We start from the raw sequence: 18,724 nt of genomic DNA, 5'->3' as shown, positions 1-18,724 counted from the left end.
ACCTCTTCACAAGGACTCAGGGCCATGCCCCACAGACAAGAGGCCAGACCGTCCTCAGGATCATCTCCTCACTGTGCCTCCCTCCTTCTCCCCCTCCCCCCCCCCCCCCGCTCCCGAGCCTCACCCCAGGAGTTCCCAGTCCCCACCTCCCAGGTGGAGTCTGGGAGAGATTCGTGGAAGGGAGGGAGTTTGAAACAGCAGGGCAAGACCATCCAACCTAACCCACTGGGGAGGAGTGAGGCTGGAACCAGGGCCCAGGCCCCGCCCCCTCCTCCAAAGAGCAGGGGGAAGAAAAGCCTGGACGGCCATCAGAGGCTCTGGGCCGCACCCGCCTTTCCGGATGAAACCTCTCCCCTGGGCAGCCCAGAGGCGGAGAGGTGGGAACTGGTCTCCAGACGGCCCCCCTCGAGGCTGAGAAGGAAGCAGGGACAGTAGGCGGGGTGTCTGGCTAGACGCTGCTATGCCTGCTACTCAGGCCTTTCAGCTGCAGTGCTGGCCACAACCTTAGCCTTGGACGCAGCCAGGACCACTCGCTGGGAGACCAAGGGCAGCGGTCTGTCTGCAGGCACCGCTGGGCTTCCACTCAGATATACTAGCACCTTGTCCTTGGGCCCTCTCCCGCGTTCCCACAGCAGGGGCCTGGTAGATCCAGTATCCCTCCAGAGCCAAAGGAGTGCTGGGGCGGGGGGGGGGGGGGGGCGCGGAGAAGCTCTCAGGACAGGCTCAAGGCCAACCCCCTGCGGCTGACATCCCTGCCAAGGCCTGAGTGCCCGCGGGGGAAGCGCTCGCTCCCCACCCCTCCCGCCTATGTTCTCCACTCTCCTGACCTTTCCTCGGGGTGAGCCCGTGTGGTCAGGACAGAACACTCAACACCTCTGAGTCCCGGGGATACAATTTCATCCTCCACCACAGCAGCGCCTTCTCTGGGCTTCAGCCCGCAGGAGCCGCTAGGACACTGGTGCCCTGGGGGCCGGCCCGCCCGCCTCTACCCTTGAAAGCTCGCCTGCCCATCTCTTTGCCTCTTCAAGGCCGCTGCTGTCCAAGAACCAGGGCGTTTTCTTCTGTGCTTGTGACCCCGCGGGCCTTTATTGCTGTTTCCTGGAGAGGAGAACTTGTGTGTGTAATTCTTTGGATATAAAAGGGAATTGCAGATCTTGGAAGGCTGTGATGGGGGAGAGGGGCCAGGGCCAAGGACGGGAGGAGAGAAATCTTAGCTTGTGCTCTGGCTTCGCGAAGATGCCCCGGGTCCCACCAGAGCTGCCAGAAGCCTGGGGACTGCTCTGAGCAGGAGCTGGCCGGGCAAAGGCGGCCCGGATGGAATGTGCCCCTGCTCCTCCCAGGCTCCGGAGGAGCCAGCAGAAGAGGTCTCCTGCCCCCCCAACGGCCCAGAGAGGCCCACATCCCAAGGAAAGGAGCACCCAGCCCCTCTTCCTGTCCCGGGCCCTGATGTCCCCTGCCCAGGCCACCTGTGCTGTGGGAAAGGCTGTGTGTCCCTGAGCAGAGGGCTGCTGGGCTGCCTGCTGCTGTGAGGAAGCAGAGGGCAGACGGGATGCAGCCGCAGGAGCTGCTAGCGTCTGCGCGGGCTCTGCTGTCTGCGTGGCCCTCTAGGCCCAGGACAGGCTAAGTTACATCAAAATCGGGGGAGGGAGGAAGGGAGGAAGTGGTTTTTTGTTTGCTTCCTACCTCCTGGAAATAGGCTGGGAACGGGGGCAGAGACTGACCCCCAAGGTGAACGGGGGAGGGGAGATTAAGGGGAAAGTCAAGGAAAGTCCTAGAGGGCCCCCTTCCCCCAGAGTTTCCCCTAAAGGCATCACATGCAAACATTTCCCCTCTGTGGCTTCTGAGAGGAGAAGAAAGAAGCAGGTGGGGGAGACAAGGAGACAGGAGAAGGGAGCGCACGGCTCAGTCCGGGAAAGGGCCGCTCAGTCTGGCCCTGAGGGCAGTCGGGGCCTAGGGAACAGCTCCCCGACCTGAGCTGCAGCCAGAGCCGGAAGGTGGACAGAGGCCAGGGCTGCAGGGGCAGTTGCTCCGTGGAGTGTGGGGAGAGTGGGGCAGAGGGAGACACACCTGGCCACCCTACTCAACCAGCCTGCCCCTCAGGCCTGGCTCCACCTGGCCCAGGGGATGCTGGGAAAGGACTCATCTCCCACAACCACAGAGGCTCCTGCCGCGGGTCCTAGGAGAGACCCCACCCTGGGCTCGATGGGCCCGTCTCTATGTCCAACGGGCCCAGCCGAGCTGTGGCCTCCTGAGGAGTCAGCGCTGCTGGGAGCTTCTCTGGCGAGCAGCCAGTTTCCAGTTTCCTCGTTAGCAACAGTAAGGCTGCGGTCTCTCAGGGGAGAGGTACCCTGAGCAGAGCCTGGAGCCTCAGGGCAGGAAAGAAGTCTCTCTCCAGGGGCCTCTCGGGGCTCCTGGTCAGGTCCTGGGCTTCCCTTGGAGTGACTGGGACCTCTCCAGGGAGGTCTCCAGGGACTGGAAGCCAGGGGCCTGGGCTGATGCCCTCGGGTTGGATGCAGTCAGGCCAAGCGGAGAAGGGCCGATTCTGCTCCCGGCCTCAGCCAGAGGTGCCCGAGGCCCGGCACCTGCTCACACCGCGGTTTCCCGCTCCCTGCGAACGTTCTCCTTCTTCCTCTTCATCTTGCAGAAGCCGTGGAAGCCGCAGAAGCAGGCGAAGGTGAACTGGGGCATGCCCTAGGCCAGGCCGGGGCGCTCACCTGAGAGCTGCAGAGAAAGGCCGGGAGGGCAGGGGCGGGAGAGAGACAGGAGAGAGAAGCAAGCTGTGGTTAATGTTCCCAGAGCCCTCCAGGTCTTGCCAGAGTCATCGCCACTCCCTGGGGCTGCCCGCGCCCTGCTAGACCTCGCAGACCTGCCGGGGCAAGGGCCGTGACACCGAACAGCGACCTGTGCGGAGCTGGCGGCATTCCTTGAGTGGAGCGGGCTGAGTCCCGGGCAGGGAAGAGAAACTGCCCGCTGACCGCACTGCTCCCCTCCCGCCCCCTCTGCCTAACCTCATCACCACGCCTGTGGTTGGGGGACAGGAAGCAGGCGGACTCAAAGCAAGCTCTGCCCAGCCGCTGTACACAGGTTGGGAGGGAGCACTCCACGCACTCCGTTAGGTCACAGGGTCTGATGATGCCAATGCAGGACTGTGTGGCCCTTGAAGAAGGCCCCTCATCCAGCACAGCCTCGACCTTGACACCTGGAACCGAGTCCCGGCTTCTTCCCTTCCCTGGCAGCCCCTGTGTCTGATGCCCTTGGGGAAGTCTATAGGGGACATAATGCACTTGCTTTGATCGCTCAGGGCAACACACATCTGCGTCCTCATGCAGAATACAGAAAGCAGCTCGGCGGTGTGGCTCAGTGGTTGAGCGTCCACCCATGGACCAGGTCATGGTTCGATTCCCAGTCAGGGCACATGACTGAGTTTGGGGCTCAATCCCCAGTAGGAGGCAGCCAATCGATGATTCTCTCTCATTGATGTTTCTCTCTCTCTCCCTTCCTCTCTGAAATCAATAATACCATCTATATATTTCTTAAAAAGCAGTGTTCTTCTAGCCAACAGGCTATTTTATTGAGCACCTATGCTGGGCAAAGGGCTTAGGAGGTAGGGACATCAGGGTAAAAGTATAGTTTCTCCCCTGGCACAAAGTAAGTCTGAGGTTGAGGCTGCACTTGCCCCAGCTGGGTACGTTGTCCCCCACCTTTGGGGCCCCCCGGTGTCTGAGGCAGTCAGTCTGTGAGAGTACCCCTTTCTCCACACTCCCGTGGGCCTCCCCAGCCTCAGCACCTGCCGGCACATTCCTCCAGCTCACTTCTCTGCCCTCCCGCCTGCCCCAAGGGGGCAGAAGTGCATTCACGGCAATTCAAGCGGAGCAGCTGGGCCCAAAGGAAAGCCCCCTAAAGGGCCAGAGGCCTTCATCCACCCCGCGCCTGTCTGAGTCACTCCTCCAAGAACACAGAAGGCAGCCCAGCCCGATACCCAGAGGAAGGAGGAGGCAGGGGCTGTGGAAAAGCAAGCACGAGGCGTGCCCCTGGGCCCCAGCCCCTCTTGCAAGAGATTGCTTGGATATCCCAGGCCCCAGATGCTGGGCACCCCTGCAGTGTGTCCACCGTGTCTGAGGAGCCTGGCATGTGCCCAGGTGGTGGCTCTCTGGACTGTTGCACAAGTCTGGCCAACCTTGTTCTGGTGGACAAGCTCCTTCGTGTTTCTCCAGGTTAGGGCAGGGGGCCCAGCTGGCAGGCCCTCCCCAAGCACAATGCCCACAGTGGGGCTAGGTCCCGTCACCCTCACCCCTCAGGGTCCCGGTAATGCAGTCACTGACTGTAATTTATAGGTGCGATGCGTTCGCAGCGGCCAGCTGGGTGGGCAGGAGGCCCAGGGTGAGTCAGCACGGGTAGGTAGACGGGTTTAATCACCCGCTTCCCAGCGCCGTCCGGACACCCACTCTCCTGGAGTATATATAGAAAGCAGGGGCAATCTGCCCGCTGTATATATAGCCAGAGCCGAGACATAACTACTAGATTTCTAGATCTCTCTACCGCAGCTGTCTCTGGATCCCTCCGTGACAAACCTAGAGAGAGGCAGGTATCTTAGCTGGGGCTTAGGTGGCCGGGCTATTCTTGGCTGACGCTGGCATGCTGTGTCCCCCCTGCCAATGGCTGTACTCCACTGGGCTTTCATTTCCTCGTTCCATTGTTCCAGGAAGCTCATAAAGGTTTAACACTTAGACCCCAAACCACTGGGAACCCTCGCTTGATCAGGGAGGGAGGGAGAACAGGGGGTCCCCTTGTAATGAGTAATTGTACATTTTCTTTGCTGGGGGATGTGTGTCAAGGGTACTATCAACAAAGCATTCCCACGATTATGGGGAAAATATCTGGGGTAAAATCAACAAAGTGGACGTGGGGGAAGGAACTCGTGAGGAAAACAAGCCAGGCAAGTAGCTCGGACCATCTCTGCCCTCTTGCACCCCACCCCTGAGCTCAGAGCAGAGGGTCCCAGGGTGCAAAATCCAACCCCGCTCTCTACCCCCCTCCCCTCCAAGGCCAGCTTTCTTAAAAACAGCAAAACGTGTCCCCTGACGTGATGGGTCCTACTGGCTCCTTTGGGAAGGTGAGAAAACCCTGAGGATTTGGCTCACTGGGGGGAGTTTGGGGGACGCGGAGGAGGAGCCAGGACATTCCAGAGGAAAGGAGGTTCATTCAGGTGCTGGGGCTGCAGTCGGCCTCCCGGAGTGGTCCAGAGCTGACTGCCTCACGGGGATCCCTGGGCCCTTGTTTCTAAGGACAGAGAAGAGCCTGGTTACCCTGCTCAGGTCTTTGGTTCAAAATGCTCTGGGCATCCTCTCCCCTCTCCACCAGCCTGCCAGGGTCCTCCCTGCGCGGTGCATGCTCCAAGCCCTGGAGGCAGCCTGGGCTGTCTGTGGCTCACAGGTCCCTGGCCAGCCCCAGAAGTGGGGGGACATGGAGCAGAGAACCCCTTCCCATTTTAGTTCACCCACTGTGGGGCCCCTCCTCCTCCCTCGGCCCCACCAGCAGGTGCCTGGGGAGCCCCTTTGCCAGGGCTGTGGTCTCTGCTGCTGTCTGCTTTGCCCCCCCCCATCTTTCTCCCTTCATTTGGCAGAATGCTCCAGCATTAGCTGGAGGGCTCCCTGGCGAAGTCAGATCCCCACCATCATCCCAAACCACCAGGAGGGTCCCAGCCTCCCTGCTGATCCCTTCCCTTGGTCCTCACCCGCACATCTCCTCTCTTTGCCAAACACCCCCCCGGGGTCCCCCACCCACCCAGAACCTCCAGTGCAAATGGGGCAGTGGGTCAGAACAGGTGGAAGAAGCAAAAGGAGGAAGGGACTCCGAACAGGCGAGACGCTAAGATGAGGAGACAGCCAGGGCTCCAGGCTTGCAGACCACAAACTCCTGGGTGTCTCCAATTTTGGCAGTGTCCCCTCAAAGTGGGCGGCAGTGGGGGTTGGAAGAGAATTATAAGTGTTGGGGCATGCTAGGAATTCTCTGACAAACAAGAAAGGGATACTGTCCCTCCCACCACCCACCCCCTCACCTCCCAAAGCAGCAGCAGAGTAGCTTCATCAAGGCTCCCCTCGTCTTCCACCCACCCCACCCCCTACCCCAGGTAGAGGGCAAAAAGAGAAGTGACCCAGGGAGGAGGGACACCCTCAGCCTCTAGAACAAAGCTGAGCCCCCCTGCCCCGCCCCACCCCCTTAGCACCGGGCCTCAGTAATTAAAATATGAATTCACCTTCCCTCCCCGAGCCATTCATCACTGCGAAGGGAAGCAGCTGCGGCCTGGGAGACCGGATTTGGGGGATTAACTCGGGCGCTGGAGCAGACACACCAGGAGGAAGAATTAGAAAGGAAGGGGGTGAATTGGGTTTTCTCTCTCCTCACCTCCTCCCTCTCCCGCCACCACTGAGCCTCACACCCCACCCCTTCCCCCAAAGCCTGGCCTCTGTAGGTTTCTGGGAACTGTAGTCTCCAGGACCGTGTTGATAAACAGGCAGGCCAGGGGTGGGTGGTGGCACAAACTACAGATCCCAGGACTTCTTCCCGGAGTTGGCAGCAGCAAAGCTGGGCACAGGCCTCGTCTGGGAGAAGCCCGAGTTCTCCTTGGAGATTAACTCCTTCTTGGCCTGCTTGAGGCTGAGTCCCTGCCTCTGGCTGACTGAGCACTCTGGAACCTGCAGCCAAGTCCTCTCTGCCCTCCATGGCTTGCCCACGCATGCAGAGTGGGGAAGCTCCCCCGCACCTGTCAAGACTACAGGGGCACCCACACACTGACCATTGGTTCGGAGGGACCCAGCCGTGGGAGCTGGAGGGGTCGCGAGCATAAATGGGGGGATCCACTTGACCAGCACCAGCAGCTCAGAACCCAGTGGTCCAAACTGTCAGTGCCAGCAGGGCCTCCCCTCCCCCCGAGGTCACACGTGAGTGCCACCCCCTTGTCAAGATGGGCCAGATTGTTTTCAACAGAAAGGGGTGGTTTTAGCAAACTCCGTTTCCACTAAGAAACAGGACAAGTACAACCAGAGATCCGCTTGGACCTCGGTGTAGTTAAACACGGAAGCACTTTCCCCATGGAGGCCTTCTGCTGGCTGTCTCTGAGGACGACGGAGACTTAGATGGGTCAGCATGCTAGGTTTCAGCTGTCTGCAAGCAGGGAACAGGAGACGCAGCCCTCTGATCTGCACGTCGTGCCGGGAGGGAGGGCTTGGGGCCAAGCGACAGAGAATAGAAAGAGCTGCAACTCTAATCCCAGAAGCTCCCGGGCCCAGGCCCATCGAAGTGGGACTGGCCCAGGTGAGTGGCTGAGCTGTGGGCTTGCTTTGTCCCTGCTCATGACAACTTACTTCACCACCACCCCCCTCCCTTTTCTTCCAGCTCACAATTCCATTCATTCAACAAACGTTTACCCAGAAGCCCCTACTGAGCCTTGCTGGAGCTTTAGAGGAGCAGTCATCTGCTCCCCCGTGGTCCCAGGTCCAGCCCAGTGTTGGGGCCTTCCTGCAAACTGGGCAACAGGGGTCCGGTTGCAGGAGGGGTGCTGCTTCAAGCTGACTTCTCACCTAGGAGACCTGGAGCTAAGGGAGGCAGATGGGTGCTTGGGTGTCCTCAGAGCATGACGGGGAACAGGATAGGCTGACTCTGAGCCAGGGCAGATGGACAAGGAGGGGGGGAGGGGGGTGCTAGCCACCTCTGCGCTCTGGGCGGGAGAACCAGAGGCGAGTGAAAACCCTGGCAAATTCTCCTCTCTGTTCTGTGTACCATCTAAGTGGCTTGGATCAGCCCCAGCAAAACCCAGCTGGCCTGGCCTTTCTCTTCGCTTCTCCTATTGTTGGATTCCTGACCCCCGACCCCTCCAAAAAGGAAAACCAGTGAGGAACCTTGAAAGAGTGATTAGCGTTGGGCCCTGGGGGCCAATTTATAGACAGACATCCAAGAGGGACATGGCGAGAGCCCCTCAGGAGGGAACAGCACTTTCCAGCTGAGTACTTTGCCATGCACCAGCTTGTTGGCGCTCCCAACCTCCGGCATGATGTGGTGAGAGCACAGGTTCAAATCCCAGCGCTGCCCCTTCCTAGCCGTATGAACTTGGGCCACTTTCCTAGCTCCCTTGCGTCTCAGATTTTCCACAAGTGGGATAATAATAGTTCCTTTCTCAAGGGTTGTTTCCAGGATGAAAGGAGTACAGGTAAGATGGACAGAACTGGGTCTGACACAGAGCGGGCACTAGGTAGATATTGGCTGGGGAAATGAAAGGCTCTGAGGCGTTATAAGTAACGTGCCTTCTGATTCTCAATAACAGATATAGTGCTCTGGCTCTCTATTTGGTCTGTCTGAGACAGACTGGGGGCTGGAAGGGGAGGGGAGGCGAGGGTGCTTCCTCCACTACTCCAGCCAGACTGCCTGCCTCAGCTCCCTCTGCGGAGCCCTCCAGGGCGGCTGGGGTGGAGTCAGGCAGGTTGTGGAGAGGACCAGGTATGGGGAGCCAGGCGGGAGGGAGGAGGGAGAGCAGGTCTTTCCCAGACCCAGGAGGGAGGGAGGAAGTGCCTGGACAGGGTAGCAGGCCAGGAGCTGGGATCCTGGGCTCCAACGAGCAGCCTGTGGGGGTGGCTGCTTCCTGTTACATTCTCTGCTGACGTTCCTCTCCCGCAGCGGCCAGCCTGAGCCCTCCCTTGTCAGCCACGGAGAGGTCCCGGGGCCTCTCTTCCACCGACAAAGGCTGAGGATTCGAGCCGACCACGAGGAGTGAGTGAGGCCGAGAAGCACAGGCTGTCCTGGAGGTACTGAGCAAAGGTCCAAGTGCCGAGTGGCCCAACACTCCTGATCCCCAAATCCCTCAGTGACTTGGCAAGGAGGCAGGAGCTGACAGAGACCTCCGCGCCCCTGCAAGTCTCTTTCCAGCCTCAGAGGGAATCTCCCTCTAGAATCGCCAGTCCAGCCTCTTCATTTCAGAGTGAAGGACCAGGCCAGAGGAGGGAAAGTGACTTGGCCAAGGTCACACAGCCTAGCCCCAGACCCCCTGCATGCCCCGCCCCCAAGCCGAGCCCCATCTGGTGCCCCTTCATGGCTGTCTCCCAGCCTGGTCCTGAGGGAGACGCAGACGCTGCAGGAGAAGGAGCAGGCCCCTCACTGTAGCCCATGGCTTTTAGCCCTACATGAGTTCCAACGGCAATCACATAGGAATGAAAAGCCATAGGCCACAGCAGAGCTGAGGGGGTCCGGCAGCAGGAATCACAAAAGGACTCGGGGAGCTGAAGGTACGTGGGTGCCCTCATGCCCCTTCCCACCCACCCCACCCACCCACACGGCCTCCCTTGAGGTACTGGGCCCCCCACGTTACATTCTCTCGCCAGCCCAAGGCCTGCCCCAGAAGCATTAAAGCCATCCCAGTAATGAGTTCCCAGTTCCTGTCCCACAAAAGCCCCCACACAATGGGCCTCACTGCGGGTATGAGGGGTGGCTTCCAGGCCATAAAGGACCTCCTCCAGTCCCCTTAATTAGCCTGCAGCCCCCTGCCCAGGGCCTTAACTACACCCTCCCCTAGAGAATAAGGCCGGGTCTTTTCAATGCACTGCTGCAGGGCCCTGGACCAGCCCCATCAGATGCGCGCTCTCTCCTTACTACGTTTAACCCTTTCTAGTCCGGCCACAGGAAGCAGAGAGGACAAGAGGGTCTGGGAGGAGAGCAGAGACAAGAGCCTGCCTTTGCTTTAGAGGGATGAACGGGTTTCCTGAGCACTCCCAAGGTTGGGGGATGGCCCAACTTTCTAGACTGGTCCTGGTAGTTACCGACTGTTCCCATTCCCGAGCGGTTTAGAGGGCGGCAGGAAAAGGGCCAGAGCTCGAAATCCCCACCAGCTGAGGAGCTAGCCGTGGCACTACCCCTGGGTGATGCTGAGGGAGGGGTGCGCGATGCCTGCCTCCCGCATTGGCAGGATAGGGTGGCTGGCACAGGCATCTCCAGCATCAGGGTGAAGGGCCGAGTCAAAGGAAACCAAGGTCTCGGGCCCCAGGAAAAGATGTGTTCTAAACGCAGGACTGGCTCCTCCTCCCTCTCCCATGGTGGGGCAGTTGTGGGCATGCATCAGCCTTGGAGGAGAGTGCAGGGAAGCTCCAGGGAATTCAAGTCCCCAAGCCTGGCCCTGACCTCTCTCAGGGACCCCCAACAGAATGGTGAGAGGCCTTGGGCACAGACCAGGCCCCGTCTCTGCCAGGGAGCAGGGGCAACCCCCACCTCAGCCCTATCCCCAGCCTCTGGAGGAGGCTCACTGGCTCTGCGGGACCTGGCTACTTCCCACACACACACACCAATCTTGCAAAAACTGACACCCTCCAACTTCCCATGTGAACTTTGGGTCATCGGCCCCCAGATCCCAGACACAGGCCCTGCAAACACTGTGGGCTCCAAGAATGCCCGCAGTCCTCTCCCAAGGGACACTGGGCCAAGGGGCTCACAATTCCCCAAGAGCCACTGCCTGCCTCCATGCAGCCACCCACTCCTCCGCTTACCCCAGGAGCTCCTCGCCCAGCACCTGGGGCGGGCCTTCCTGGTGCGCACTCTGCCTCCTGGTCTGAGTTGTGCACAACTCGACTTGACTTACTAGGGAAGACCTGACCCGCCCCTCCCCCAGCGTGGTGGCCAGTGGGGGTGGGGGTGGGCGGGGCCGGCAGGAGGTCAGGTATTCCTTCAACCCTGACTTGGGCCTGGGTATAACAAAGGTCTCATTGAGCCTCTGGCTGTCTGGTCGGTGAAGCACAAGCCTCTTGTATCTGCTCGCTTTTGATCTCACTCCCTCTGAACACACCATGTATTACTCACATCCCCCTGCCAGGCTATTGGTGTGGAGGGGCTGTTTCCCCCCCCTCCCTTAACCCCTCCCCACCTCCTCTCTCCTTCCTTCCCCTGCTGCTCCCCTCTAGCGTTTTTATGCTTTGATTTTTGGCAGGAGACCTGAGGCAGCTGCCCAGAGGCCCCTTCCTCCTGAGTGCTCCTCCCCACCTCTCAGCGTCCCTGCACAGCCTCTGCTGCTGCACCTGTCTGTCCATCTCTCTCCAAGATCCTCAAACCAGCTCAGGTCTGGCCCCTCCACTCACTCTCACCTGGTCCTTCCCGCGGACCATGGATTCCCTGCCCTGGCCACATGGCAGGCTCAGCCCTGGCTGGCCTGCCAGCCCAGCCCACCTGACAAGCCCCCAGTAAGCTCCACAAGGGGCAGCCTCTCTCCAGGGTGTTTCTGGGGCCAGAAGGACTAGGACCTGAGAGGGAGAACAGCTCTCAGGTCTCAGTGGCCTGTCCAGACCTCCTTGGAAGGTGGAGGAGGGAGAGGCAGGTCAGCCAGGCCTCACCTCCTCTTCTCAGGAAACCCTGCTTCGTCCAGTCCTGAGAATCTGCCTTCTAGTGAAAGACTATCACTGGGTGAGAACCCCAAGGGTTCACCCTCCTCAAGTGGGGGCCACCCCAAACCTCCTACAGCCCCGCTGGGGTGAGACCTGCACGTCCTCTCTGGCCTCCCCGGCCGTTCCCGACGGCAGGCCACTGCAGGGAGGGAGACAGTCACCTTTGAGGGCTGAGCTCTCCCCAGAAATGCCAACAGATGCTAAGAGTTCCCATTGTAATCTGCCAGCTCCCCATGCACCACCTGTGGCCTCCTGCACCCCTCCCTGCCCCCCAGGTACTCCATTCAGCTGAGCGGAGGATTTGGGAAACTTCTCCTGCCCCAACAGAGGCCCCATTCTTCCTGTGGCCGGCTCCCTTTGTCCCTCCTGACTCCACACATTCTTGGGCCTCTAATGAGAAGCCGAGACCGCCACCAGCCCTTCCCGCCCTGCTCTCAGCACAGCCTGGGCCCGCGCTTGTGTGCGGCTGAAGCTGGGGGAGGGAGGGAGGCCGGGGACAATCGGGAGGAAGTAAAAGGAGGTGGGAGACAAAACAGAGGGGAGGAGACAGAACTGGGGGAGACACAGAGAAATGGTGGAAGAAGACGGAAATGTAAGAGAAATTATAGAGGAGAAAGGGGAAGGGGAGAAAGGAACTAATATTTTATTAAGTGAAAACTATGTCATGCGTATGCTAGGCCTTTAATACCCAATACTAGTAGTCTTCTCTAGATGAGAAAACGGAGGCTTACAGAAGCTGGATGGGCACTTTTGCTCTTAGGACAGGGGGCAGGGGAAGTCTGAGAGAAAGGAGAGCCTGAAAAGGAAGGATGCTGACAAGGAGGAAGGAGGCTGCCGTGGGAAACCAGCAGTTCAGGAGGAGGCAGAGTGGGAGGAGGAAGAGGGCCAGCCGTGGTCTTGGGATATCCCTAACCTCCTGCCATTCCCTTCGGGTCCGGCTGCCTGATTAGGGAGCACACACTCTCAGGGTGCACCTGGGCACTAAGGCTTGTTTCACGGGGGAGCAGGCTGCAGCAGCTCCCTTGTGAAGGAGCCCCCAGTCCCACCATTGCCTCCGATGGCCCACAGTCACTCTGAGCCTCTGCCTACATCTAGGCACTGGGGTTGGAAGTGGTTCCAGTTGAAAATCAGGCAGATTGGAGAGCACTCCTTTGCAAGGAGAGGAGTGGGAGGGGCTAGTGATCTGTTCCCCCTCCACCGGAGAGAAAGCCACAGAAGGGGCCAGGGGCACAGACGAGGCCCGGCCCGGTAGAAGACTGAAGAACTAGAACGGCTTCTCAAGGAGCCACAGGGTGCACAACCACCTCTCAGCATCACGGCCAGGCACACAGTAGGTGCTCAATAGGTGGTATGCTAGTGTATGAGGGATTCTTGCACGTGGAAGGAGGTTACAGCAAACCTGAGGTCCCATCACCTCCAAGATTTCCTGAGTCTACAGACTTAGGTACCTGTTGAGGGGCTTGGAGCCCAGCAGCCCTGCCCCTTTCTTTGCCCATGGCGGCCGGAAACCAGGACATTGGGAAGATACTCAACTAGGGAGGTGAGGCACTCTCTCTCACAACCCCACACACCCTACGATGGATATTGAACTGGAAGCATACCACCTGATTCTAAGGATGCTGGCTGAACGATACAGGCATGTAGTTGTCGAATGAATGAATGAATGAATGAATGAATGAGTGAATGGAATGAATGAACGGTGAAGCTTGGAAACAAGAGCAAAAGATCTAGATTCTCCCATAGCTCAGGTTTGGTGTGTGTGTGGAGCTCCTCAGCGTCTGTACTGTCTGGGAGGAGAGTCCCTGTGCTGGAGCAGGCCGGGTTAGGGGTAGGAACACACCTCCTGACATCTGATTCCACCCACCACGGGAGGGGGGCGGGGGTGGAACACACTGCAGAAACTTCAGAGTGCCAGGGATTTGATTCTGCTGCCTCTGCCCAAACAGGCCTCCAGATTTGGAGGTGACATTGGGATGGGTCTGTGGGTGCAGTCCTTGGCCCAGAACTGACCCAGAAGACTAGTTGCAGACGGACCCGGCAATCTCCTCCACATTGTCCTCTAGACCTGAACCAGACCACAGGGGTGCTGCTCCCAAGAAGAGGAGGGCCACCGTATTTCTGGACCCCTAGGCAGCCTTCTCTGTGGCACAAACCTCCACTGCTCCCTGGCTCTGCTTCTACTCCAAAGCACGACCAGCTCAGGCTCCTTCTCAGTCATGGCTTCGGATCCCCCCAGGGGGAGGGTGCTGTCCACTGAGCAAGAAAGCACAGAGAAGTCGGGCATGAATTTTCTTCCCCTCCCCCCCCCCCGAGGGCTTTGTCTAATTGTCTCAGGAGCCTCCCCAGGCAAAGAGGGAGCTCCCAGCCTGACAGGGTCCCTGGGCTTAGGGGATGGGAAGGGAAGGGAGCCCTGGGGTAGCCTCAGACCATCAAGGCAGAGAGAGACCAGGGGACAGAGATAAAGGGGGGGGGGTCTTTGCAGCCCTGACACTTTCAGCCCCTGCATCTGATTTCTCCTAAGCTCCCAGGGCTGGGCTGTGGGAGGGAGGAGAACACAGGGAAGTGCTTGGGTCACCAGAATCCAGCCTCCCCAAGCACAGGACCTGGCCACAGTTTTGCCTCTCAGAGCAGTCAAGCTGTTAAAGAAAAAAATACAATAACGGGTCATTGGCAAACTCACATGCATTTCAACCCGAGCAATTCATGAACATCAAAATGTTCCAACGACCTACCCAGACCCCATTTCCTCCTCCCAGCCCACTCCTTTCCTCCCGGGCCTCCCTCAACCCACAGTGGGCGATGGTGGCCAAGCCTACAGAATGCCACCCTCTCCCAAGCCCCCGTGGAGTATGTCTCAGCGGAGGAGGCAGGCAGAGAAGTGGGGGTTGGGGGTGGGGAGAGGGTCTGCAGGGGCAGCCACTTGTTTCGCAAACATGCACTGAGCACATACAATGCGACAGGGGCTGTGCTAGGCACTGGGATACAGCACTCAGTGAGGCTCAGCCACCAACAGGCAGTGATGGGAAGACAGGCCCACAGGCAACGATTGCATTCAGAGCAGCCCTACCACCCTGGCCCTGGTCTCCCTCACCACCCAGGGCCTTCACACTGCCTTTTGGCGGCGGGGTGTCTTACACTGAACTTGGCACTCTCTCTGTTTGAGGGTCCCTCCTTCCTCTTCATACCTTTAGGCAAGTGGCCTCAGGTGGATACTGTGTGTGTGTGTGTGTGAGAGAGAGAGAGAGAGTGAGAAGAGAGAGAGAGAGAGAGAGAGACCCCAATGGGGCAATGGGGAGCTGGAATTGAGTGACAGAGATAGACACCGTTCCCAGCCCTGAGCCTCGGCTGTGTCCGCCTGGAGGACGTGACCAGGGTTTGCAGGCCACCAAAACTGCCCCCACCAAAGGGGCATCTTAGAGGACAGTCAACTCAGAGCTCTTTGATCCCGGGGCTCCCATCCCAGCCTCAAGTGAGCCAAATAGCCCTCCAAAGTCAGCCCTCCTCCAGGCTCAAGTTGGGCCAAGTTGTTCCCTGGTTGCTGAAGGTACAATGAAAAAAATCACCAGAAGAAAGTAAAATCAAACCTGAAGAAGAATTTGTTAATGAGAACTGAGGGGAGCGGGTAGGATTCTAGTGCTTCCAAAGGAAGGCGGTGGGATGTCAGCCAGGAGGGGAGGGCTCTCCCCTGGGCCCCCAGGCGCCCTCTCCTGACCAGCTGGGAAGGGGCAGGGGCTGGTGGCCAGCGGGTTCTCTATGGTCACTCTGCCAAGGACCCTTTCTCAGGAAAAGGGTGCAGGTCTCCTGTCTGTTGTTGCTTCCCAGCCTACCCTGGCTAGGCTCTGCTCCCAGGCTGGCCTCCAGCTCCAGCTCCAGCCCCTCTTAGGTGTGTGTGTGAGGCCCTGGGTTTGAGGAGGGAGGGGGTGATCCTGTCCTAAGGGTTTCACTTAGCCTCCCGTGATGGGATCTCCCGAGACCTTTGCCCCAGGGGTACCAGACACCTCTGCTTTCCCCTTCTTAGTGCCAAACACAGGCACAGGTGTCACCAAGTCCTGATCCCTGCCTCGCGTATATCCCCTTCCCCCAATCCCACCCGCACCCTGGGGTGAAGGAAAGGGTGGTGGCACCCAAACCTAGTCTCTCCAGCCAGGAGTGGGAGCCTGGGCGACCTCCTGAGCCAGGGCCCTAGCTCCCTCTCACACTCGCCCCTGAACCCTCCAACTGCAAAAACCTTTAAAAGAACAAAGGCCATGGGGGCCGGGTGGGGGCTCCCTTTGGCCGACCTGGGGCGCGTCGACGCAGCCGCGGCCGGTTGGCCCGGCTTTCAGGTGAGTGCCTGAGCCGCATCGTGGAGTCCGGCCGAGCCTCAAGAGCCCCTCGCCGCCCAGCCAAAGCCCCGCGAAGAGGCGAGCCCTCCCCAGCCGTCCCCGGCCCTCCACCCAGCCGAGGGCTCGGACTCGCGGCACTTTCTGCCTATTTGTCTTCGCTCAGTACTCACAGTTCGGATGCTGAGCCGGCTCCTCTCTCGCACTCACTTCCTTTGTCTCTTTTTCTCTCCCTCTCTCTCTTCCCTCCTTGTCTGAGACTCCGCAGTAGCTTCCAGTGGAGAAAAATAATTATTCTTCTCAATGGGTTCGCACGGGGCGCACGCACACACGCGCGCGCGCGCACACCCCCCCCCCCGCCGGGGTACCCAATCAATGCACAAATCTTCGGGGTCCCTTTAACCTCTGCGGATGACTCCGGGAGTTAATTACCAAGCCTATTTCGGCGCAGCATAAATATGCATTAAGGTATGAAATGACGACGGATGCGCTGAACTTCAGGTTTGGCATTCAGACAGACTTCGGTCTCTGCCCCCCACCCCCCGCCCATAGCCCCAACAAGCCATCTCCACGGCCTCGCAGTGGTCATCGCGAGCTCCTACGGGGTGTCAGGGGGCCGCGGGGGGCCTCCTTACCTTGCTCTGTGCCCCAAGACACCCCCCCGCCTCGCGCGCCCCCTGCGGTCGGGGCAGACCCTCGGCGGGCGCTTCCACTTCCCGCACGCCGCGGCTGGGCCTGGGCCCCCGCGCCCCCGCACGGTGCCTGTCAGGGAACTAACTCCGAGCTCAGTGCCGGGAGAAGCTGGCGAGAGCGGGACGGCGACCTGCCCGCGCGCCGGAGTTCCCGGCAGAGCGAGAAAGGCCCAGGACACGATCCCCTGCGGGCAAAGCCACCCAGCGCCTGGGGGTCCCGCCGCCCGCGACCTGCGCGCACACACACACACACGCACGCATTTGCACGCGCGCGCGCACACACACACACACACGAACGCATTTGCACACGCGCGCGTACCTATCTGCACACAGACACTCCCGCGCGCGCTCGCGCTCGCACACACACTCAGGGTTGTAACAAAGGAAGAGGGGCCAGCGCTGCCTTACTTTTCTTTCTCTTCTCCACTCTTTGGCAGCCCCTCAGCCCCGCGCCAGCCTGCCCGGCCCCACACTCCCCCACCCCCCGCCCTCCGCGCCCCGCGACGGCGGCGGGCAGCCGGCATTCCGGAGCAGCGCGTCCGAGTGGCAACTTCGCGCCCAGGCGCCCGCTCCTCGCAGCCCGGCGGGCGGGAGACAAAAGCGGCGGCACCGCCGGAGGCCGCGGCCAAGGTGTGCTCGCTAATTGTCAGGAAATGTGTGTGCGCGCCGGGAGCCGCGGGGGGGGGGGGGGGGGAGGGGGGCGGGGAGGAGCGCGGCGGGAGCGGGAGAGGGGAGAGGAGACCCACCCCCCAGCCCAGCCACTCGCCCGCGCCGGGCACCCGATCGCGGATTAGAGAATAAATTATCTGCTCGCTTCTCATTGGGCTGTGGCTGAGGCCGCCGTCGGCGGCGCCGGGCTGGGAGTCTGCCCGGCTCTTTGCATTCACCGCACAGCTCCGGCTCGCCTCCCTTCGCGGGGGCCAAGAGCCAGGGGCCTTGGCTCCAGACACCGGAGGACACCAGCCGGCTGGCTCGCCGCCCCTCCCCCGCCACCCTGCTCCGCCTGACCCTTCGCCCCTCTCAGTTCTGGCTGGTGTCTTGGGGACGAAAAGACTGGGATAAAGAAGCCCAGAGGATGGAGATCGCAGACTCCCTCCCCCAACCTCTGCTCCCACCACCCTCCAAGAAGGAGAAACTGGGGGAAGCTGGGGTCGGTCACCTGAGCCAAGCCCGCCTCAGTTAGAGAGGGCCTGGGGAGCCCGCGGAGAGGACCCCTTTAGTGACCAAGGCCCCTCGCTTGGGGCCATCTCCTGCCCCCCACACAGTAGCAGTGACAAAGAGGAGGTGGCACTAAGGCTCGTTGCTTTCTCCATCCCCATCAGCTCCAGCCCAGTCTTGTTCCCTATTTCCTGGGCCTTTCCATGCCCTCCTGGAAGACAGGCAATACCTTCTGGTTCCAAGCAGCTCCCTGCCGAGAATTCATTCATTCATTCATTCATTCATTCCTCAAGTAAGTTATATGCAGGATCACCTCTGTGCCAGAACGTGGGCTAGGCACCGGGAAACACAGAGAGAAAAGACTCAGATCTGCAGTCATGCAAAAATAAATAAATAAAATAAAATTACAACTGTGTGAGAGGTGCTACACCAAGGTACAGGCAAGTTTTGAACTCAGAGATAGGGGTGACTAATTTCAGCCATTCATTCAACTGATGATTTAGCATGTCTTAAGTGCCAGGCTCTGTGCTGGGCATTGGGGATACATAAATGGACTGGTTGGCATGGTGTCCACCCCCCTCCCCCCCCCCCAGCAGACAGTCTGGTGGGCACTGACTGGTGTGATATGGATAGGGGGAGGGGTGATGGGACTAGCAGGAGTTTTTAATCTAGTTAGCAAGCCCAGAAGGGCTTCTCTGAGGAAACGAGATCTAAGGGAAGGCCTAAAGATAAATAAGAGATAGCTAGGTGAAGATGGGTTGAAGGGGGCGGAGGGGGGGAGTTCTGAGCAGAAGAAACTTGTAGAAAGGGCCTTGAGCTGCTGGTGACTGGCTTTAGAAGGCAAGCAAACATCCACCTTGCAGAGAGGGAGGTGGGGCTGGGAAGGCCTGTGCTCTTGTCCCATTCTGAGTCATGTCTACACGTATGCCCAGAGTAATATCTACACGTATGACCCAGGGCCCGACAGTTTAAGGTTTTGGAAGAGGCTCACTTGTGTGGTATCTCTCATTCTAGGCTAACCCCGCACCCTACCCCCATTTTACTTCTAGTCACTGTCTGTTGCAACTGGACCCACTCTGCCTGCTAAAGAGAACCCTGAAATAGACAACCTAGATGATGATGTCCTGCTCCATGTATC

The 18,724-nt window shown here is 59.6% G+C and overlaps 1 protein-coding gene across 1 annotated transcript; it reads right to left on the bottom strand.

Annotated features, from left to right (window-relative positions):
* Positions 1-2,586: 2,586 nt before the first annotated feature.
* BLACAT1 (BLACAT1 overlapping LEMD1 locus) lies at positions 2,587-2,688 on the bottom strand. The gene has a single exon (XM_054712006.1). The coding sequence runs from the start codon at positions 2,686-2,688 to the stop codon at positions 2,587-2,589; it is 102 nt and encodes a 33-aa protein (XP_054567981.1).
* Between the last annotated feature and the right edge of the window lie 16,036 nt (positions 2,689-18,724).

Source organism: Eptesicus fuscus, chromosome 22 (genome assembly GCF_027574615.1).
Source record: "Eptesicus fuscus isolate TK198812 chromosome 22, DD_ASM_mEF_20220401, whole genome shotgun sequence".
Classification (NCBI taxonomy): Eukaryota; Metazoa; Chordata; class Mammalia; order Chiroptera; family Vespertilionidae; genus Eptesicus; species Eptesicus fuscus.
This window is presented reverse-complemented; position numbering and strand designations above follow the sequence as displayed.

Bases quoted from the DNA above. Each gene is read 5' to 3' on its own strand.
- BLACAT1 (XM_054712006.1), bottom strand. From the start codon at position 2,688: ATGCCCCAGTTCACCTTCGCCTGCTTCTGCGGCTTCCACGGCTTCTGC.